At 41.3% G+C, this 24202-nt stretch overlaps 1 protein-coding gene across 2 annotated transcripts in view; it reads left to right on the top strand.

Moving 5' to 3' along the window:
* ATG5 (autophagy related 5) overlaps positions 1 to 24202 on the top strand; it is a 256782-nt gene that overhangs the window by 184293 nt on the left and 48287 nt on the right. For both annotated transcript variants that reach the window (XM_075340076.1, XM_075340077.1), the window contains exon 7: positions 17080 to 17197. In XM_075340076.1, coding sequence (XP_075196191.1) covers positions 17080 to 17197 — 118 coding nt within the window. The remainder of the gene's footprint in view (positions 1 to 17079; positions 17198 to 24202) is intronic.

Consider the following 24202-nt stretch of genomic DNA (forward strand, 5'->3'; position numbering starts at 1 on the left):
TCTGAAAGCGGAGAGAGAAGGAAAACCCGGCTGTGTGGGGTACGTGGGACATAACAACCTCATGAACCCCTGGAATCGTGAGGGGAGTATAAGCTTTTTTATTTTCATGGAGGCAAACTTTGGGAATGAGAAGAGGTTGTCCTAGTAGTGGAAAACACCTTTAAGTTAATACTTTGCTGAAGTACCATTTGAATTTATGATTGCATTCAGTCTTTTTGGGTAAAGACCATCAGCATGGCACATCTTGAATGGGAAATATTTGCCCACTCTTCCTTGCAGTAGCTTCAAATTTGCCAAATTGTGAGGACACTTCCTGTGTACAGTGCCCACTTAAGTCAAACCACAGATTTTCTGTTCGATTCCCATGTGGGTCTCAGGTGGGCCATTACCAAACTTTGATTTTGTTCTGGCAAAGCCATTATTGGGAGGTATGCTTAGTGTAATTGTGATGCTGAAAGATGAAATTCCTCTTTAAGTTTTTAGTAGAGGCCTATAGGTTTTTACACATAATTGACTAATATTTGGATTTTTTCATAATTCCCTCCACCTGTACTAAAGCCCCAGTTTCAGCTGATGAAAAACATCCCGAAAGCATAATGCTGTCTCCACCATGCTTCACTGTCAGAATGGCGCTGCTTTTGGTGAAGCGCAGTGTTTACATTCTGAGAAAAAATAGGATTTGTTGATCAGGTCACCCCAACCAGGCAGATATATCCAAGAGTTAGGCGAGCTTTGCACGTTGCGACATCGCAAGCCGATGCTGCGATGTCGCACGCGATTGTTCCCGCCCCCGTCGCAGGTACGATATCGTGTGATAGCTGGCGTAGCGAACATTATCGCTACGCCAGCTTCACACGCACTCACCTGCCCTGCGACCGTCGCTCTGGCCGGCGACCCGCCTCCTTCCTAAGGGGGCGGGTCGTGCGGCGTCATAGCGACGTCACACGGCAGGCGGCCAATAGCGGCGGAGGGGCGGAGATGAGCAGGATGTAAACATCCCGCCCATCTCCTTCCTTCCACATATCCTACGGAAGCCGCAGTGACGCCGGTAGGAGATGTTCCTCACTCCTGCGGCTTCATACACAGCTATGTGCGCGGCCGCAGGAGCGAGGAACAACACTGTCGCATCTGCTTAATTATGGATTACGCCGATGCTGCACCGATGATACGATTACGACGATTTTGCGCTCGTTAATCGTATCATCTAGGCTTTACACAGTACGATGTCGCATGCGATGCCGGATGTGCGTCACTTTCAATTTGACCCCACCGACATCGCACCTGCGATGTCGTAGTGTGCAAAGCCGCCCTAACTGTATATTCAGCAATGCACGAACCAGTCCATGGTCCAGTTTCCCAGGTGAAATCAAGGCAAGGATAAGAAAGGGGGGTTATGCACAATAAAAAAAAAATACAAATATATATATTTTTTAATTTTTAATATGCTTTAATAAAGAAAACCTTTTTTAAAAAGAAGAGAGATTTTTCTATTGTGCATATTCTGGACAAATCCCCCTTTCGTTTCCTTATTCTGACAATCATACCATTTGGAATTATAACCCAAAACTGTTGTTTAATGAGACCATAGCAATAACACTATCTCCCACATGCTTTTGGCAGAGTTGATGTAGGTTTTCGCGAAACAAAGCTGGGCTTGAGTGTTTTAATTTATAAGAAAAGGCTTTGGTCTTTCCACCCTAAACCACCCCATAGGCAACACATATGAAGAATACGAGAGATTGTTATCAAATGTAGTACACAAATTACACAGTACAGAAATTCCTGCAGCACCTTTAATGTTGCTGTAGGGCTCTTGACAGCCTCTTGGACAAACCATCTTCTTGTCTAACAATTTTTGAGAGACATCCAGTTCCATGCAATGTCATTTAAGCCTTTTCTTGATGACCATCTTCACAGTGTTCTTGTTATAGCTAATGCCTTGGAAACTTTTTTTTTTCCTCTCTTCTCACCAATAATTACACAAGTAGTCTTCCTAACTATTGGGCCTAAGACACACGGCATGAAAATCGGTGCAAGTGGAGTGCGAAAAAAAATCGCATTCCACTCGGAGCAATATTAGCCTGTGTGTCAGCACCCATGAGCGATTATTTTCTCAGCCCTAATCGGATCGAGAAAACAATCGCAGCATGCTGCGATTGTAGTGCGATCATTGTTTCTCTCGCACCCATTCAAGTGTATGGGGCGAGAGAAAAATCGCATTGCAGTGCAAGAATGGCAATAGCCGGCTATGGAGGAGAGAGGGAGATAAATCCCTCCCTCCCCTCCTCAGTGCCGGCCCGTTCCCCCGCAGCTGAGGTCCGCTCGCACAATCGGACCTCAGTTGCAGGGACACTCGGCTCTGCTGTACTTCCAGCGTTAAGCCGAGTGTCATGGGGATCGCAGTAATCCCTGTGTGGCCCCAGCCTTATCAAAACCATTTTTACTGTGCCTGAACATACCATTCAGAATAAGGCCTCATTCAGACATCCATGATTTTTCAGGTATGCATAAAAATAAAATAAGTGGTCTAAGGGGCACTTTGCACACTACGACATCGCAGGTGCGATGTCGGAGGGGTCATGTCTAAAGTGACGCACATCCGGCGATTATGGAATTCCCAGACACTACACCGATGATACGATTACGACGATTTTGCGTAGTGTGTAAATCCTAGATGATACGATTAACGAGCGCAAAATCGTCGTAATCGTATCATCGGTGTAGTGTCTGGGAATTCCATAATTACGCGACAGCGACAGGTACGATGTTGTTCCTCGTTCCTGCGGCAGCACACATCGCTGTGTGTGAAGCCGCAGGAGCGAGGAACATCTCCTACCTGCGTCCTGCAGCTCACGCCGGCTATGCGGAAGGAAGAAGGTGGGCGGGATGTTTACGTCCCGCTCATCTCCGCCCCTCCGCTTCTATTGGCCGCCTGCCGTGTGACGTCGCTATGACGCCACACGACCCGCCCCCTTAATAAGGAGGCGGGTCGCCGGCCAGATCGACGTCGCAAGGCAGGTGAGTCCATGTGAAGCTGCCGTAGCGATAATGTTCGCTACGGCTGCTATCACAAGATATCGCTGCTGCGACGGGGGCGGGGACTATCGTGCTCGGCATCGCAAGCATCGGCTTGCGATGTCGTTGTGTGCAAAGTGCCCTTTAAGTGTTATCAGTCTTATTTTCATCCAAGTTTCATGAGTGTTTCAACTATCAGTTTCATGTATGGAAAACAAATACTAAAAATCTTTCCCTATACAGTACATTACTGCAGGTTCAAAAGTACCCGAGTGCCGGGCCTCCGAGTAATCCATGTCCTTAGTCTGCTTGTTTTCAGCAAATTGTTTGCAGGCTTTCTTGTGCATCATTTTTAGAAGAGACTTCCTTCTTTGATGACAGCCATGCAGACCAATTTGATGCAGTGTGCAGCATATGATCTGTGTACGGACAGCCTGACCCCCTCACCCCTGTATCCCCTGCAGCAATGCTGGCAGCACTCATATGCCTATTTTGAAAAGACGACCTCTGGGTATGACACTGAGCATGTGCACTCAACTTCTTTCTTCAACCATGGTGTGGCCTGTTCTGAGTGGAACCTGTCTTGTTAAACTGCTGTATGGTCTTGGACACCCTGCTGCAACTCAGTTTCAGGGTGTTGGCAATCTTCTTATAGGCCTAGGCCATCTTTATGCAACAATTCTTTTTTTCAGATCCAAAGAGAGTTATTTGCCATGAGGTGCCATTATGAGAGAGTGTGTGAGCAATAACATCCCTATTCACACCTGAGATCTTGTAACACTAATGAGTCACATAAGAAGGAGGGTAAATGGCTAATTGGACATAATTTGGCCATTTTCACTTAGGGGTGTCCTCAGTTTTATTGCTAGAGGTTTAGGTGTGTAGTGGCTGTGTAGTGAGTTATTTAGAGAGCACACCATATTCACACTGTTATACAAGCTGTACACTGATCACTGTACATTGTATCGGTGTCATATATTCAGTGTTGTCCCATCAAAAGGTATAATAAAATATTTACAAAAATGTGAGGGGTGTATTCACGTTTGTGGTATACTGTATGTCATGTTTAAATAAAACTGCTTTGCTTAGGAAACTTCCTTTTACTTAGCTTTATTAAAATGTTGCCATTTGCAGATTACATGCATTTTTACTGTATTTCTGCTGCGAAAACCCCATAAAAATGCATATACTTTTTTTATTTACGCTGCAAAACGTCTAGAAAAATTGACTGAAATGCACAGCAATGTAAAAACGATATTGCCGTGTGCATGTTCTTTCTTTTATTGCCTCTTTTAACTGCTTCATGGTTCAGAAACGGAATCCGTTAAAAGTAACGTGTTCATTCTTTGGGCTGCTTCACTCTTCATGGTCATTGAAAGTACAAGGAAAAAACTCTGGCCGAGAAGCTGCCACAAAAATCTACGACAAAACTGCCAGCAAATCTACGACAAAACTGCCAGCAAAGCTGCTTCAAGGAATAGACTGTAGAGAAGCAGCTTCACCTATGAAGGCCTTGGCAACTCCTCCTACACAATTGGGAGCCTTATGCACATACCCTACTAGAGCCCCGGAGCAGATCTTTATGCTCAGCTGTATTGCTAATGCTCGTGATCTACTATCCTTCTCCTCTGTGACTACAACCTCCCATTCCTGCATGCAGAGCTTCTTCCATGCAGCGCCCATTCTGAGAAATTTACTCCCCCAGACCATTAGACTTGTTCATAACATTCCTGGATTTAAGCTCTCCTTGGAAACACATTTCTTCACGGAGGCTTTTTATCCCAAAAATATAGCTGAAGACCTCTTCTCAACTTGACCTGATGTAAAATCTCTCCACTCCGTACTGCCTTTAGCTAGCTACCTTTTGTCTCATCACTCGGAACTCTCTATGTATCATGATGGTTCAAATACTGCCAGGGTCACGGGTTAATGCAGTTTTGTACAAATTTCCAACGTCCACTAAAGTAACACCTGTTAACTGTTTTGTTATTCCCAGGTTTTGTTATTTTACCATTTTACTTTTTTGATCCCACGCAAAGAATAAAGTGTTATGGAATATGGTTAATGCAACTCAATTGAAATTGATTAGTACACAAGATGACCATCATGGGAACGAAAGTCCATGCTTTATACTAATTTATATGTGTATTTGTACCTTTTATACAATACCGGCCTGATTTGCCGCTGATTCCCATGTGCCAGTTGCTCTATATTAAATATATTTGCACTGTACTCCTTGTCCTCCAGTTCTTATTCAATTGAAATTGAGTATTATTTTAATGATCAGGTTACTTAGTACTATAACATCACATTCTTACCTATATCTATACAAAGACCCTTCCTTACTTGTTCCATGGCTGTCAGTAGTGCGCCCAAAGTCATGCACCCATAATACAAGCGCTATGTACCCTGGTAATGGAGCAATAAAAACTACTACAAGGTTTTAAGAAGTAACAAATTCAGCTATTTCCATCCCCGGCCTTTTTTGTAGTTTATCCTTCTTTAGCAGACAGTGCAGAACACCTGAAGATCTTAACAGAATTTTATTGTTGGAATCTGCTCTTTTTTTTTTGCTCGTATAATATGGTATCGCTTTCAAACAGACCATGTTTTTGTTTTACTATGTCGTATACGCATTGTAGATTGCAAGTCCTTCTAGGATTACTGATTTAAGTCTTCACTCCTTTTCAATGACCTGGTAAACAGGGTAATTACAGGGCGAGAGGATGGTAAACCTCTCCAAAATTGTTCTTTCCTTTCTAACAGGTGGTTATTGTTTATAGTATACTTTGTAGCACTTGTGGAAATCTCCCTGATATTCCTGGCCTTATGTGGTTTCATTTCATCTAGGCATGTAGCAATGCCAGGTCTACCGTAGTTAAAGCAAAGACCTCTTGTTACCTGTATACTGGTCATATAAGTTTTTCCTCTCAGTTGTTTTTTCTTTAAAGTATGTTTTAAACATACATGGAAAACCCGGCCGGGGACTATGGTCCCCAATTCATCATTTGTAATTTATTGACGTTACTTTTTTTTTTTTTTTTTTCTTGCCTTGTTTTATTCGCTATTTGTGCCATAGTCTTCAAAATATAGCTTAATATTAACCGTTATTTGTTTTTGTCTTGCACCATTTTTTTGTGTGTGAATTATTAGCTTCAAAAGACACAGATCTTTTACAAATTTATGCTTTTGTCTAAAAATGCATCAAGTTAAAAAACCGAAGCCTTACTCCGGGCAGGAGGATGTGCTCCCAAATTTTTACTTTTCGTAGAAGTTGCATTTCATGAATCTAAGTTTTCTTTTTTTTTCTTCAACTTTGCTTATCCAGATGTTTTTAACCCCTTTGCGACAAATGGCGTATATATACGTCCTTGGTTGTACTTTATTCCTTGCACATGTCTGCTGATCTGATCAGCAAATGTTCAGCTTATTGGCACAGGTGGATCTCAAATCCACACGTGCCTGTAACCCCTAAGATCACTTTGTCAAACTCTGACAGCACAATATAACGAGCTCCGTCAACGCTTTTTCCCGCCGGCCCTATGACGCCGTTACAGGGCACCAATGGGTTGCCATGACAACATGGGGTCAGACGATGACCCCTGTTGCTGTTAATACTCACTTTCTGTGAATTCCGGCAGAGTGCTGCCACTCACAGTAGAAAAGCAGTCTGCTGATCAGAGTGAAGCTGAAGCATATTTCTAATCAGCAGAAGTGACTGGACAGTAAATGCATAAAGTCCCCCTAGGGTGATTAATAAAATCATTAAGAAAACATTTTTTACTGTCCTCAGTTTGTAGATGTTGTTATACATACCCTGTAATTTGTTTTTCTAATGGAATAAAAATTGATTTACACTCAAAACATTTAAAAAAAACAAACAAACAAGTTTTTTTAAAAAAAAATGCAAAACATTTTTAAAAGTTGAAATTACCCCCCTTTTGCCCCATCGAGAATAAAATAATAATAAAAAAATACGCATTTAGTATCGCTAAGTTCAGAAATGCCCGATCTCTTTTTTTATAAATTAAATTAATCGGATTGATAAAATGTGTAGCATGGAAAAAATCAAAAAATCAAAATGCCAGAATTGTGTTTTTTGGGTCACCGCAGTATTGCCTTAACGTGCAAATAACAGGCAATGAAAAAGTTGCATCTATCCAAAAATGGTATGCAGTGATACCTCGGTGATACTTTAGTTGATTATCCGTCCGAATACAATCAGTGAAATCCAGAACCAATGAAAACAGTGGATCACCCGATCCGACATGCCGACAAAAAACTACGAAACCCAAGGCAACCAACGAAAACAGAGTCCTATTTTCAGTGGAAAAAAATCAACAAAAACCGAAACCAACGAAAACCGAGGTACCACTGTAATTAAAAACATCAGCTCACAACGCAAAAAATAAGCAGTCACTTGGCCCCAGAACCTGAAAAATGAGAACGCTATGGGTCACGGAAAATCTCTATTTTTTTTTTTTTCTTCTGAATTTTATTTCACCACTTAGATAAAAGTAAAATTATACATGTTTGGTATTTACGAATTCATACTGACTTGGGGAATCATAACACTAGGTCAGTTTTACCATATAGTGATCATGGTAAATGAAAAAAAAAAACAAAACAATTGTGCAATTGCACTTTTTTGAAATTTCACCGCACTTGGAATTTTTTCCTGTTTTCCAGTACAATATGGGGCAGAATGAAAAACAGAAAATCGCCCAGGGGTGAATGGGTTAAAGAAGAATTTTCACCAGTGTTAGCATTTTAAATCAGCCAGGTTATGGAATAGTGGTGGCGTAGCTGAATAGAGCATCTTTTTTATTTTTACTATGTGAAGATATCTGCTTCTAATGTTCAAGTCATAATTTATGATGAGCCCAACGGAGTGTTTCCAGAGATTGCTTCTTAGTCTGTATGGTATTGACCAGTCATATGTAAGCAGGACATAGAGGGTAAAAAAGAATACACCCCAGAAAAGCTTAGAGCAGGCTTTCCCTTGTGTAAGACATGTAATGACCGTCTGCTTTCGCTTACCTTACAGAGCAGTGTGTTATTACAAACTGGCAGGAGTAGAGCAAGAGATATGAGTGTGGTTAGAATCCCCTTTCATCTTCCATCTCACCAGTCATTGATGGGGTGGGGGATGCATGAAAACTGACAACATTGTGAGATGAGAGCCGCAGACATGATTGCAATAGGACAAAGCTCAGTTCTGCTTTACTGTCCTGCCCCTCACACTGGCTAAAAAAAAATGTACATTTTATTGTCGGACAACCCTTTAATGACTTCATCAGTGGTGATTTATGGCAAACAAAGGGGTTCCCATTTCATACTTCCTATCCAGTGGGTTACTAACCTTTAGGCTAGGACTGTTTATAGACATCAGAACAGAGAGAGATTGCAAAGAACAGTATGGCCCTGTGCGCACCATACCACAGCGGCGTAGGTCGCGATTCCATACAGCGCTGTGATCCATTACCCTATCTGGCATCCTTCCCATGTGTACATTTCAGAAAGGTCCATGACCAAAACATCACACTGGTATACAGGCGCCACACCATATTGAATAAATCCTTATTTTTACCTTGAGTGCCAGATTCCTTTGTTTTTCTGTATATGGGTTTGGACCCTATCCGAGCACTTCCCACAAAAAAAACGAAGTGCCGTAATGGCCACCATGTTGGCTGATTTTTTTTTTTAACTTGACCTGAACAGCAGTGGGGTGATATAGACAAAAGGGATTCCAATTCTCTGAAGTTATAGAGATGGAATCTACACCTTTCAGGAATTTGACAAATCCTATAGATATGCCATATTTTTTCTATGGTGGGGATACTAATTTCAAGGGTTGCAGCGCGTGAAGGGATACAAACAATCACCAACCACCCCACCTGCCTTTATTTTTCTTACAACAGTCTTATGGCCCTCCATACACATTAGACTAATGTTAACTGAACCTACTGATATTGATGGGTTCGGCCCATGGTTTAATGTGTATGGTGGGCGCCAGCCAAATGATGGTCGGGAGACTTGTCAATTGCGCATGTAGATTTTCGGACTCATTACATTACATTTTTCTCCTAGAGATGAGCCAACATCCAACGTCTCAGTCGTCGGCTTTCTCATATGGAGCAAAGAAGCGCTCGGCAAAATGAGCACTTGTGCATATGGGTGACTTGGCTGGGATGGCTCTCAACCGAAGCAAGAGTCGGCCTACCGCCATCTAATGCTTATGGCCGGCTTTAGAACACCTGGAGATAACCTATTCTAGTTAGAGTTCTGAACGCTATTATATAATTTTATATATATATATATATATATATAATCTAACATTCTCTCAATGAGCATATATTAAGTAAGTGTTCTATCCATCTGCTGTATGGACGGCACTTGGACCCAATAATCACCTCTGTACCTGTACATACTAGCAACTTTTCGTACGAACAGACTGTCCATGTTAATAAAAATTACAGCATGTACTACTGGGTGTGTAAAGAAAAAAAATGCTGTACAGAAGTCAGCTCAATTGCCATTAATAATTTAATCTATTTTTTATATGACAGTTTGAACTTGGCCTCAAATCTCCTAATACCTTAATAATGTAATGTTCTGTCCATAAAAAAGTACCAAAAACAGGAGAGAGCTTACACTAAAGTCATGAATGTTCTTTATTTTGACTACAAAACTTGTTACAAATGCCAGAATGACCTGGTATTTGAAGATAAAATGCTTGAAATATTTCTGACTTGAAATTCCAGTTGGTCATGTCAGTAAATATGAATTTAGCATATGATTAAGTGTAATAGTTTCATTCGTCAACACATGGACAGTAAAATCTCGGGGTGTGTTTTCTCTGATGATCATAACATCTGTATACAATGTGTATTCTAGCAGTCTTCCCCTGTACACCATAGCTGGGATGTTTGGCTCATATTCCCAGCCGTGTGCTTTCACCGTTGATTTGTGTCATTGTCAGCTGCCATTCTCAATGTATTAGACTACTCCTTTACATTACCGTTTACAGACTAGACATGACTTGCGTGCTGCGGGAAGCAATCATAGGCAAGGTCTTCATTTGTCTGAAGTTTTTATGAAACCTGTTGAGATCTTCATTGTACTCCTTTCGTTTTTCGTCTCCATATCAGACGTACAAGGAAGCAATTTAGCAATTATATTATTATCAAGGTGGAGCAAGCAAATGTCAATTATTGCCTTTCCATCTCTGCTTTGTTTAATATGTTTTGCCAATTTCTGATCCCATTTTACCTATTTGGCATGGCAATTTTATTGATGAAAATATTACAAGGAAAATAAGAAAAGAACATGTTGGGAAGGTAAACCAAAAAGATGGCAAATGGTGGGATGTAATGGAACTGTCTCCTTATTAATTGGGCATCAAAGAGAGATACATGCTTCATTTACACAAGCTACAGCCAGCAAATTGTCAAAAAAGTGAAAAAATATAACCAAAATATGTCGTTAGTTTGTTTTTAATCTGAGGACTCTGGTTATAGTGGTATACAGTATAATAATAATAATAATCTTATTCATTTGTATGGCGCTATTAATTCCACGGCGCTTTACATACATTGGCATCTTATGCATTCTACTTTAGGCTGTCTTCCTTCAGGCAATATATATATTTAGTGTCCTTTTATACAAACCTACGTATTTTTCGGACTATAAGACGCACCAGACCATAAGACGCACCCTGGTTTTAGAGAAGGAAATTAGGAAAATAGAATTTTAAGCAAAAAATGTGGTCATGACACACTTATGGGGCGAGTATCTGCTGCTGACACTGTTATGGGGTAATGTCCTGCTCATATACTCCCCAACCTGCTCATATACTCCCCAGCCTGCTCATATACTCCCCAGCCTGCTCATATACTCCCCAGCCTGCTCATATACTCCCCAGCTTGCTCATATACTCCCCAGCCTGCTCATATACTCCCCAGCCTGCTCATATCATATACTCCCCATGCTGCTCATAATATACCCCTATCCTGCTCATATACTCCCCAGCCTGCTCATATACTCCCCAGCTTGCTCATTTACTCCACAGCCTGCTCATATACTCCACAGCCTGCTCATATACTCCCCATGCTGCTCATATACTCCCCATGCTGCTCATATACTCCCCATGCTACTCATATACTCCCCATCCTGCTCATATACTCCCCATGCTGCTCATATACTCCCCAGCCTGCTTATATACTCCCCATGCTGCTCATATACTCCCCATGCTGCTCATATACTCCCCATGCTGCTCATAATAAACCCCTATCCTGCTCATATACCCCCATCATCCTGGTGTATGGCCGCATCCTGTGGCACATAAAAAAAAATAAACGTTCATACTCACCTTACCTCACTCCCTGCAGCACCGCTCCTCTTACCGTCTGTGTCAGCAGCAGCGCCGCTGAGTGGAGCCGTCCCCGTTCCCCTGCAACATCGCAATCTCCTCCTGTCTGTACCGGCGGCTGCGTGTGGACACGTGCGCACAGCGATGACGTCATCGCTGTGCGCGCCGCTAGTCTCCACGCAAGTCAGCTGACCGGCAAAGACAGGAGGAGATCATGATGCTGCAGGGGAATGGTGAGTAATGTGTACTGATTCACTGCCCCCTGCACTGATGATGATGTTCGGGGGGCAGTGAATACAGCCGCACTTGATCACTCCAGGCTGCAGTTGCCAGGGGTGATCATGCGGGCCGGCTGTTTATCCCTCGCCCATCACCCCGCCCACCTGTCAGTGCCGGCTTCAGCGCTGAGAGATGATGGGCGGGAGGATGGGCATGCATATTAAATGAACGGGTCCACGTGGTCACGGCAGGCTGCTATAGCCTGCTCGTGCCCCCGATGACCCGCTCCACTGCAGTACCCTCATTCCCCGCAGCCCTATATTCAGACCATAAGACGCACCCCCCACTTTCCCCCAACATTTGGGGGGAAAAAAGTGCGTTTTATGTTCTGAAAAATACGGTAATTTGCACCAACTGATGATGTAGGAAGGTGACGCTTATTTACATGTTTAAACAAAATATATATATAATAACAGCAATGATTATTGGGATGTGCTGCAGACATGCAATTTTTTGTGCCACAAAAGTGTTTTATTGTTTGTTTCATCATTGGCTATTTTAACACTAGGCAATTAGGAACGTTTTATAGGCAACTACTTCTGTGTAAAAGTAACTGTTGGTTTCTTTTCTATTTTCTTTTACATTTCACATAATATTTGATGATCCTATGTCTGTTGATTTGGTGGGTAGTATGGATTCTATTGGAAGTAATGGGATTTGTTCAGAAATTAGTTTCCGCTTGACTTTTGAAGCGCACCAATCACCAGAATTTTCCTATATAGCCTACAGCCAGTGCTATACTGCCACTATGATGCTGAGTCTATACATACCTTTAGGCCGGGGACACACGGGGACTAATGCGATCCTCGCATGACACCCGGCTCGCGCTGTCAGCACAGCAGGAGCCGAGTGTCATGCGAGTGTCACTGCGACTGAGGTCCGATCATGCAATCAGACCTCAGCTGCAGAGGGCGGCCGGCTGTGATGAGGGGCGGGCCGGCGCTGTGGAGGAGAGGGAGGGATTTATCTTACTGTCTCCTCCATAGTCGGCTATTGCCATTCTCGCCCTGCACTCACGGTACACCGGTGTACTGTCAGTGCAGTGCGATTTTTCTCTCGCCCCATAGACTTGAATGGGTGCGATAGAAAGCCTGCATTACAATCGCAGCATGCGGCGATTGTTTTTTTGGTCCGATTGCGGCCAAGAAAATAATCGCTCATGGGTGCTGGCACAGAGGCTAATATTGGTCCGAGTGGAATGCGATGTTTTATCGCATTCCACTCGCTCCGATTTTCATGCCATGTGTCTTAGGCCTTAGTGGTCAACCTGGATGTATAGGTTTTGAAACACAGGCAAATAAAGTTTGTAAAATGAGCAGCTTTTTGAATGGCAACAGCTGCCGATCAGCTTATAGCTGGGGTGGGTTTTGATAGTGATTCCCGCCCCCCCCCCTGCCTGTCCGTCCTCCCCCCTATCTGTTATTTATGCCAATTCTTTTATAGAATCATTTTACGAAGTGTCTAGAACAACCTGTGCTGATGTCATACCCATGTGACCAGAAGGGCGTGGTTTCAGCTAATAGGAAAATAATGTTGCTTCCTTGTATCAGCTATGTTGGCTGATGCTCTGCCCCTACTAGTCACATGGGTATGACATCAGCACAGGTCCTTCTAGACACTTCGTAAAACGACTCTATAAAAGAATTGGCATAAATAACAGATAGGGGGAGGACGGACAGGCAGGGGGACAGGAATCCCTACCAAACCCCACCTCAGCTATCAGCTGATCGGCAGCTGCTGCCATTCAAAAAGCTGCTCTTTTCACACACTTTTCTTGCTTGTGTTTCAAAACCTATACATCCTAGCTGACAACTAAAGATATGTTTAGAATCAGCCTGATAGTGCCAGCATAGCACTGGCTTTAGGATATATAGGAAAATCCTGCTGATTGATGTGCTTTAAATGTATTCAGGTTGTGCATGCAGATGTTCAATATAACGTAAAAGGAATCAATCAGCAGGTTTTTGCTACCTAATCTGAAAGCAGCATGTTGCAGGCAAAAAGATCCTGAATTCAATAATGTATCACTTAGATCACTGGGTGCAGCCATTCTGATACAATCAGAATTTTTAGATTTAGCCATGTAGCAGGGCTTTGAGAGCTGTGGCACCCACACCAGTCTCTCAATGGAGATTGTACATTGACCATGAGGTGTCAATCACAGGAGTGGGTGTGCCGGACTAACATGCACAGGACTTTTGTAATCCGAGCTATGAGAAGTCCTGCTGTTTAAACAAACATAGCAAATAAACACCAGATCGAACCTTGACAAAACAGGCATCCCTCAATTCTATGTTTTAATCCTTGCAGCATCCTGTCTTAGGGTTACATAGTAAAACCTTTCTGACAGACTCCCTTTAATGGGAATTTTCCAGTAAATGTTTGCTGTGCAGGACACCATGATGATGGCACAGAGATCTTGATTCCACTTACTGGTACTAGGCTGTGTGGTGTTTCAATAAAACAAGTGTTTCATGAACAGGACATTATCACTACAGGGCAAAGTGTTTAGTGCCATGAAGTCTTCCTGCTTTGTGTAACCTTGCCCTCACCACTGATTAGCAGCTTTCTGCCTATGCACAGAGTATAAAGAAAGCTGACAATTAGTGGAGTAGTGTGGACAGGGTTATACAGAGCTCAACAATTAGAGAACTGGTAGATCAGCAGATAACAGTGATTTTATCAAAATGAGCGCATGCAGACCAGTTAGTAACATTCTCTGCCGCTACAACATGTTGCTCAGATTACATAGTAAAAACCTAGTAATAGATCCCATTAAAATGTATTCAAAATTACACAGCCCTTAGGACCGAGAGTTAAGGTATGTGTATGTGGTATGTATTCTTGAATGGCATGAAAGAAAGTGAAAGAAAAGATCTGCTAGACAAATACTTAGAATATATATGTCAGAAGGCAATGTGTTGTCAGAGCCCAAAGAGCAATAAGCTGGGTCCATTACTTGTACAATCAAGAAAATGCAATGAATAAGTAACTGACAGCCGGACATATTTGTCTGGTTGCTTTTTACTATATTTCATTAGTCTACCCAGGTGGGTATGCATCCCACAAGGTAAAGTAGCGGTGCCCTTCTTCTTGTTTCATTCCTTTAAGTCAATAATACAGTACAATATTATGTTGGATTTTATTATTCAGTTCATAGCAGAAACATATCTTATAAAAGCTGCACATTTTTGCACAACACATATACAAAAATATCACAATTTTTCACAAATTTTTTTTCACTAGCCTTACCTATTTTTTGATATAGAGGATGTTGCCCATGACTGCACAATTACCACGATGTAATGCGTATTTTGTTTTAAAGGGAACTGGTCACTTGATTGTGTCTGCCCAAACTACTACTTAATATACAACAACTTAAGGGTGCTTTGCACGCTGCGACATCGCTAGCGATAGCTAGCGATCTTGTGCGCGATAGAACCTGCCCACGTCGCTGTTTCATCGTGGGGGTGATCGCTGCCGTAGCGAACAATATCGCTACGGCAGCGTCACACGCGCTAACCTGCTTAGTGACGTCGCTGGAGACACCGATCAATCTCTCCTTTAAGGGGGAGGTTCGTGTGGCGTCACAGCGGCGTCACTAAACGGCCGCCCAATAGCAGAGGAGGGGCGGAGATAAGCGGCCGGAACATGCTGCCCACCTCTTTCCTTCCTCATTGCCAGTGGACGCAGGTAAGGAGATGTTCGTTGTTCCTGCTGTGTCACACATAGCGATGTGTGGTGCCACAGGAACGATGAACAACCAGCGGCATGCACCACCAACGATATTATGAAAAGGAGCGACGTGTCAGCGATCAACGACTTTTGACGTTTTTGCGATCGTTGATCGTCGCTCCTAGCTGCGATGTCGCTAACGACGCCGGATGTGCGTCACAAACACCGTGACCTCGACGATATATCATTAGCAATGTCGCAGCGTGTAAAGCACCCTTTAGTTTGAAGAGCCGTCTGGGGACTATAAGGAGAGACCTGATTAGTCTGACACCGCTTCTGATCGGCTTCTGCCAGAACATTTCTAGTTGATTGGCAGGTCTCTCTCTCTTGTGTATGCATAGGGAGAGACCTTTCACTCTCCTGGAAAGGAAAATAGAAAAACTGATTAGGGGCGACACCAGACTAGTCAGGGCTCTCATCGTAGAGCTCAGCCGGTTCCACAAACCAGAGCGTTTCAGAGGAAGACCTAATTTGCTTCAATCATGCAGCAAGGTTCCGATTCGTGCTGCTGATGGTTTAGGCACTATGAATTGAGTTTCCTTCAAACTTCCTCAGGGAGTTAATGTGGACCTGTTTCACTCCTTTTAAACAAGTCTATGCATGCACCTTGGAGTGCATCTGGCAGTCAGTTCGGGTCACCCATGTCATGCAGCACTGGTAAAATGGTGCCAATCTGCACGTGCCCATGATGTCAAAAGCACCTCTTGTGATGAGGCCAGGTAATCGCTCTGATATGGAGTCTTTAATAAAGGCCATTACTACAATACCTTTTTTACTAAGCAGACTGAAAGATGTGCCAGGTTAATTAAGACTTGTGCCTCTAATGAAGGTGGCACATCTTACTCGAGTGGACTGTTGAACATGACAGGCATATAAAACACCATTAAAAACAAAACAACAAAAACAAAAAAACAAAAAAAGTGAGCCGGAGTATGAGATGGTATACATGGTACTTGTGAGACCATGTTCACACTGGCCATGAGACAAAGAGAAACCAAGGAAAAAATTGTGAAAACATACCCTGCTGTAACTAAATAAAAGCACAGTGCATATAAATATAGGGTACTTAGTAAACACTGTTTTTGATCAAAAAAAGCATAAAGCTATCCCACCAACGCCAAGGTGTACCCAGTTGGGATAGTACCTACACTCTCTAATATTAAAACCTTACCATGGGTCTAAAATAGGCCTCAATGTGGCTAAGGGCTGAGAGCGACCGGGTCCCAACAGGACACACACAGTCAGGGGGATTCACAGAATGAAATGTCCAGCTCACTGTTTATGAATACCTCTTGTTTTGTGGTATGACTCGTATTCTATTTTTCCTACTTAATAGGGTTAATCCTTCTGAATCCCAACAGGTTGAAGACTTATACAGACAAGAAATAGAACAGTGGTTAAATGCTTCCAGTATAGTGGAGTTTTCTGCTATCGGAAGCTGCTCCACTTTGTCTGTACTAGTTGTTATACACATAGGGACATTTGTTGAAACAAGTGCAGGAAAAAGTAGACGAGCGTCCCATAGTGTTTCAATAGATCAAACCTATTTCAGAGGGTCTTTGGAAAAATAATGCAGAAATGTAATTGGTTAGTGTGGCTGTCTGTTCGACTTTTCTATTTTAATAAATGTAGTTTGTGTTTAGAGGAATAATTTTGTTTTTCTCCAACTATACTTACAGGCAACCATTGACCGTCCTTTTGTGCAAAAGCTATTTCGACCAATTGCCAGTGACGGGAAGCCTCATACACTTGGAGATCTAATAAGGGAAGTGTGTCCTGAAGCAATCACCCCTGAAGGTACATGGCCTGTTACTGTTTTACATTGAGAGGTGTTTGCGTTCAGCTTCTAAGCTTTCATGTCATCAAAAGTTTAGCCTTAGCTGTTTAGGCCGCATTAACAGTTATCACGTAAAGCATGAAAATACAACCAAGAATGAGATGGCTGTAAATATAAAGTATTAGTTACTGTATAGAAGACGATAATACGAGACATATTAAAGGGAACCAGTATGGAGGTAAAAAAACAAACAAATCTGCCTGATGTAAGCACACTTCTATCTTCCCAGCAGGGAGTTTTTTCGTAACAATATATAAAAGAAAGTCGCTGATATAAATACATTCCCTCTGTCTCTATTGCTTTGATTACTTGTCATTCCATATTTTGTCCTTCACAAATTGTATATGAAGTAAAGAAAATAAGTTTGGATCCCTTCTGATAGGTCCTCTTACTTTTACTAAGTGGCACACAAATGAGGGTAGGGCAAGTTCTTAAGGGAGTACCATGCCATGTCTCGCTCCTCCTCGGCCCTTCTATATTGTCAGCGTCACCAGCAATAGGCAACTACAACAGACCACTACCAGCCCCTCTTTGTCTCCTCTACAGCCCTCTGGAAGCTTAGAAAGAGACTGAGTAGTGACAGTGGCAATTAATGGAATGCAGAAGCTTCATTGCTTAGTGACACCAGCCCCTGTATTCTTTTCCTGAAATACTTCTTGTATGTGTTTAATATGAATACATTACCAAGTACAGTATATGTTCTGCACAATTCTTAGTGTCAAAGAGTACTCCAGCTCAACTGTTTAGAAGGTGTGCACAGGTCCAAAATCCATCCAAGTCCAAAAAAGCAGACGTCCAGCACATCCGATGAAATATTCAACAATTTTTATTAATTCAGTATTAAAAAGTAACAATAAAAGGATAGGATGTCAAAATGCTCATATGCCACAAAAGTGACATATTAAATATAACTGAATACATACAAGAAAAGTTAAATAAGGCCATAATCTCTTAACCTAACATAAATAGAAAAAAGTATTGGGCCTAAAATGAATTTTAATTATAAATTCAATTAAAACGGCACAAAATAATGCATGATAAAATACAGAAACTGCAATGTGATAGTAAACAGCATGCTGGGTTACTAAGCATTAGGTAACGTGAAATAAATCACGAGGCAAATTGGACATAATTTCACACAAAACCCCAAAAATGGGTCAGACAAAATTGATGGCACTCTTAACTTTAATATTTGGTTGCACACACTTTGGATCTGCAATCGATCGCTTCCTATAACCATCAACAAGCTTCTTACACCTCTCAGCTGGAATTTTGGACCACTCTTCTTTTACAAACTGCTCCAGGTGTCTTTTATATTTGGAGGGCGCCTTCTCCCATCATCAATTTTAATACCTCTCCACAGATGTTGAATGGGATTTAGATTTGGACTCATTGTAAGCCACTTCAGAACTCTCCAGCACTTTGTTTCCATCCATTTATCGGTGCTTCTTGAAGTATGTTTGGGGTCATTATCCTTGTCATTGACCCACGGCTTAAGACGCTAACCAGGATTTCTGACACTGAGCACTACATTGCGACACAAAATCCTTTAGTAATCTTCAGATTCCATGACGCCTTCCACACAGTCAAACTACCCACTGCCAGAGGCAGCAAACCAACTCAAAACCTCTTAGAACTTCCACCATATTAGACTGTAGGTACTGTTCTTTTCTTTGTAAGCCTCATTCCGTTTTTGGTAAAGCACATCATTCTACTACCGTCGTCTCATCTCTCCATAAGACGCTTTCCTGGAAGGATTTTGGTTTACTCACTTATATTTGGGTAAACTACAGTCTAGCGTTTTTATGTCTCTCTGTCAGCAGTGGGGTCTTCTTGGATCTCTTCCCTTAATGTTTCATTTCATTCAAATGTATACGATTCGTTCCCGCTGATACTCATGCACCCTGAGCCTGCAGGACAGCTTGAATTTCTTTGGAACTTGATTGCAGCTGCTTATCCACCATCCGAACTATCCTGCGTTGCAACCTTTCATCAATTTTTTACTGCCATCCACGTCCAGGGAGAATAGCTACAGCTGCATGGGTTGTAACCTTCTTGATGATGTTGTGCATCATTGAACATCAAGATCTCTGCAGATGGACTTGTAACCTTGAGAGTGTTGATATTTTTCAACAATTTTGGTTCTCAAGTCCTTAGACAGTTTTTATACTTTTTCTCTCTCCCATGCTTAGTGTGGTACACACATACACAATGCAGAGATTGAGTCAATTTCTCCCCTTTTTATCTGGTTTCAGGTGTGATTTTCATATTGCCCACACTTACTTGCCACAGTAAATTTGAACAATCATCACATGCTTGAAATAAAGTTGTTTACCCACAATTTTGGTAAGGTGCCAACAATTTTGCTCAGCTCATTTCTGGGGTTTGTGTGAAATTATTTGCCTTATTATATCCAATTTGCCTTTTTTTTCTCTTTTTCTTTTTTATGTTGCTCCAATAACCACAAAAGAAATAAAGATTTGTACAGTTGTGTATAACAAAATATGTGTAATTGCAATAATTTTCTAAGAGAAAGTTTTCATTTTCTGGAACAATTTCAAGGGTGTCAACACTTTCGGCCGAGTATTTAGTAATGATGGTTTTGATTAAATTCTTTACTATAAGTAGTAACAAAGACCGGTTTTATTGCATGTACATAAGTATAGTATTGACTGAAGTCTCCTTACGATATGTGCATGTAGTAATAGGTTTATTTTAGTCCAATCAACCTGCAATTCTGGGGCTGGAATTATGCAACTTGAATTGCAGTTTGATTGGTCTGAAAAAAACAACTATTACTACATGCACATATTGTAAAGAGATTTCAGGCATTACTATACTTATGGCTGATTCTTGTTATTCAACATAAAACTAAAATCCCAGTAGGAGAAATGATCTGTGCAAAATAGAACTGTACAGAAGAGGAACAGTTTTTTTTTAAGAAAGGCAGAATTTGTGATATATTAAGCAATAGGGGATATCAGAATTTGGCCCCTAAGTAAAGCTAAAAAAAAATATTGATTGACGTGATTGACATTTATTTATTGTTTTTCAATAAAAAGTCTAATATCAATGTACATGCTGTAAAAACGGTCTTTGTTACTACTTTTAGTAAATAATTGAATTAAATTCAACCATCATTAATAAATACTTACCTGTGTTATGTGGAGATCAGAGACCCTGATTCCAGTGATGTGTCAGTTACTGGGCTGTTTGCTGTCATTTTGATTAAATCAATGTTGCAGATCTAGCAGTTATACAGAGCTCATAAATATGCTGGACTACCTGGCAGCAGGCTAAGTAGTCCTCTAATGATAATCTCCTGCTGATTAAACTGTGATTTTATCAAAACTACACTATGCAAGTGACACTGCTGGAATCAGGATCTCTGCCCCTACATTATGTTGCTCTCAGATTAGGTGGCATTAACCTAGTGACAGATTCCCTTTAAGGGACTTTTGTGGTGTATCAGCATCTCTTATCCTTTTATTGCCACTTTTTAATACTAGATTATTAAAAATGATTGAATATTTTATCGGATTTGCTGGACTTCTGCTTTTTAATGTTAAATCAAAGTCTCCAAAACTCTTTTCACCTTTTGTTTACATTCCTTAAGTGTCACTTTGTATGGCAGCATGCATAGAGGAGGGGTAATGAGCAAGTACCTGTGAAGACACCTGTCTGAGGTCTGACATAAGGGAAACCACAGACACTTAGGCATCTAAAGCTTACAAAACATTGAAACTTTATAGAAGAAAGCAATGTGCAGGGGATCAAGCTTAGCTTTTCTTGTCAATAATTGACAGACTATAGGGGTGGAGCAAAGGAGAAGTAAAAAAGAGACAGAGTACCTGCAGATTCATGTGTATGAAAAGGCAGCTATTATAGACGTCCCTTTGAAGATTTAGAACAGGTAAGATATTCCTCTTTGGCAGATGAAAGAAGGCTTTTATTATCCGCTCTGTTTGAAGATCTGAATATTATCACCTCCTTTAATTTCTTGGCTCGCTGTGCTCCTTTTGTTTTGTTTTTGTTTAATCTCTCATGTGTTACAACGTTGTGGCCAAAACAGGTTGGTATAAAAGTAAAAAACTTGTCATTTGCCAATGTGTGGTTCATTGGCTATTCTAGCAAAAGAGCAGTCACTAGACAATATTTTGTTCTTTTATCAAGGTTGTTAAAAGCATAATTTAAAATATTTCTAGTTTTGGCTACTTACATGAAACTAGTATGAGGCTCACCCTGTTCCCCGGAATCCAAATGGCAGATCTGCCTATTATTCAATCAGCTCTTGGTAGAATGACACCGGAATGGAGATGAGTAAACACTAACTTTAAAGTTTGTGTTCGTAGCAAACACTGATTTTACAAATCAGTGTTCGGAGTTTGGGTGCTTTACACTACAGTTCAAAAGTTTAGGGTCACTTACATATTTTCTTATTTTTGAATGAAAAGCACTTTTTTTTCCAAGAAGCTACCATTAAATTAAACATAAATACACTCTATACATTGTTAATGTGGTAAATGACTATTCTAGCTTCAAACTTCAAACATCTGGTTTTTAATGCAATATCTACATTGGTTTATAGAGGCCCATTTCAAACAACCACTACTCCAGTGTTCTAATGGTACATTGTGTTTGTTAACTGTGTTAGATGGCTAATGGATGTTTAGAAATCCCTTGAAAACTCTTGTGCAAGTATTTTAGCACAGCTGAAAAAAGTTTTGCTGATTAGAGAAGCTATAAAACTGACCTTCCTTTGAGCTAGTTGAGAATCTGGAGCATTACATTTGTTGGTTCCATTAAACTCTCAAATTGGCCAGAAAAAAAGAATTTCCATGTGAAACTCAACAGTCTATTCTTGCTCTTAGAAATGAAGGATATTCCATGTGAGAAATTGCCAAGAAACTGAAGATTTCCTACAACGGTGTGTACTACTCCCTTCAGAGGAGAGCACAAACCGGCTCTAACCAGAGTAGGTCCTCAACTGGCAGCTTCATTAAATAGTACCCGTAAAACACCAGTGTCAATGTCTACAGTGAAGAGGCGACTCCAGGATGCTGGCCTTCAGGGCAGAGTGGCAAAGAAAAAGCTATATCTGAGACTGGCTAATAAAAGGAAAAGATTAATATGGGCAAAAGAACACAGACATTGGACAGAGGAAGATTGGAAAAAAGTGTTTTGTATCACACAGAAGAACATTTGTGAGACGCAGAACAACTGAAAAGATGCTGAAAGAGTGCCTGACACCATCTGTCAAGCATGGTGGAGTAATGTTATGGTCTGGGGTTACTTTTTTGCTGGTAAAGTGGGAGATTTGTACAAGGTAAAAGGGATTTTGAATAAGGAATGCTATCACTCCATTTTGCAATGCCATGCCATACCCTGTGGACAGAGCTTGATTGGACTTAATTTCATCCTAAAACAGGACAATGACCCAAAGCACACCTCTAAATTATGCATGAACTATTTAGGGAAGAAGCAGGCAGCTGGTATTCTATCTGTAATGGAGTGGCCAGCCCAGTCACCAGATCTCAACCCTATTGAGCTGTTGTGGCAGCAGCTTGACGATATGGTACGCAAAAAGTGCCCATCAAGCCAATCCAACTTGTGGGGAAAGCTTCTGGAAGCAAAGGATGAAATATCTCCATATTACCTCAGTAAATTAACAGCTAGAATGCCAAAGTCTGCAAAGCTGGAATTGCTGCAAAAGGAGCATTCTTTGACGAAAGCAAAGTTTGAAAGAGAAAATTATTATTTCAAGTAAAAATCATTATTTCTAACCTTGTCAATGTCTCGACTATATTTTCTATTCATTATCAACTCATTTGATAAATAAAAGTATGAGTTTTCATGGAAAAGACAAAATTGTCTGGGTGACCTCAAACTTTTGAACTGTAGTGTACGTATGCTAACCACTCTATTGAGCATTGCTGTGCTCGGGTACTCTTGGTGCTGAGCCCAGTGTGAGCCGCTTGCAGTGTTGGAATAGCTCGCACTGGGGGTAAAATGAGTGTATCAGATGTAGTGTGAACAAAAAAAAATTTGAAAAAACCCTCCCTCCCCCCATAAGCACTCTGTTTATGGCTAGCTGTATTGTGGGTGGAGAACCGAACTGCCCAATCAGTGACTTCCAGTTAGGTTCTTTAGTTAAGGTCCAGCTGAACCTGCAGTTACCGAACATCCACGGGTCCTCTCGTCTCTACACAGGAACTATCGTCTCAGACCATTAAGCATGTTTTCCCATCTATTTGGTAGCTGAGATGTTGACTGTGTTAATCCCTAGGTCACTGGAATCAGTCCACTCCTATGATATTGATAACCTGTCCTTGGATTATCAATTGGTTGGGCTGCTAAGTATCAGACTCCCCCGATCTTATTTTGATGATCTATACAAAGGACAGATCCTCAATATCCTGGTAGAGTAAAACCCCTTTAAAGCAACTTGATAATTTACTTAAGTATACTAAAGCATTTTTCCAGGTTTTTAAACATTGATGGTTTGTCAAGACACTTTCACCTTTTAGTGGACATAATGGGGAGTACGTTAATAGCAATTTCAGAATCTCCCCTTTTTTGTGATAAAACTTTGCAGCAATACATTTCATGCTTGCTTTGCAGACTTGTCATTAAAATATAAACGCTTCGGCCTATGCCTCCAATTCATCAAGACCAGTATTTTTAATATCGGTCTTGATGAGAAGGCATGGTGGAGTGTGAGCCTCCTGATTCATTAAGAGGCGCTTGCTTCTTAATGAATCAGGTAAGGTGCAAAGGTTCACATCTGTGCTTCTCGCCACAGTCTTACTCCAGTCGAGGACTGGTTTAAGATGTGGGGCAGAGCGAAGGCCGCCACTTGTCATTTCCCATCACACCCTTGTCCGACCCCCAGAAATGCCTATTTTATTTCACATTGTGCAAAAATGTTGACAGTTTTTGATGCCATAATTCTACCAAAAATCTGT

This window comes from Anomaloglossus baeobatrachus, chromosome 3, assembly GCF_048569485.1.
Source record: "Anomaloglossus baeobatrachus isolate aAnoBae1 chromosome 3, aAnoBae1.hap1, whole genome shotgun sequence".
Classification (NCBI taxonomy): domain Eukaryota; kingdom Metazoa; phylum Chordata; class Amphibia; order Anura; family Aromobatidae; genus Anomaloglossus; species Anomaloglossus baeobatrachus.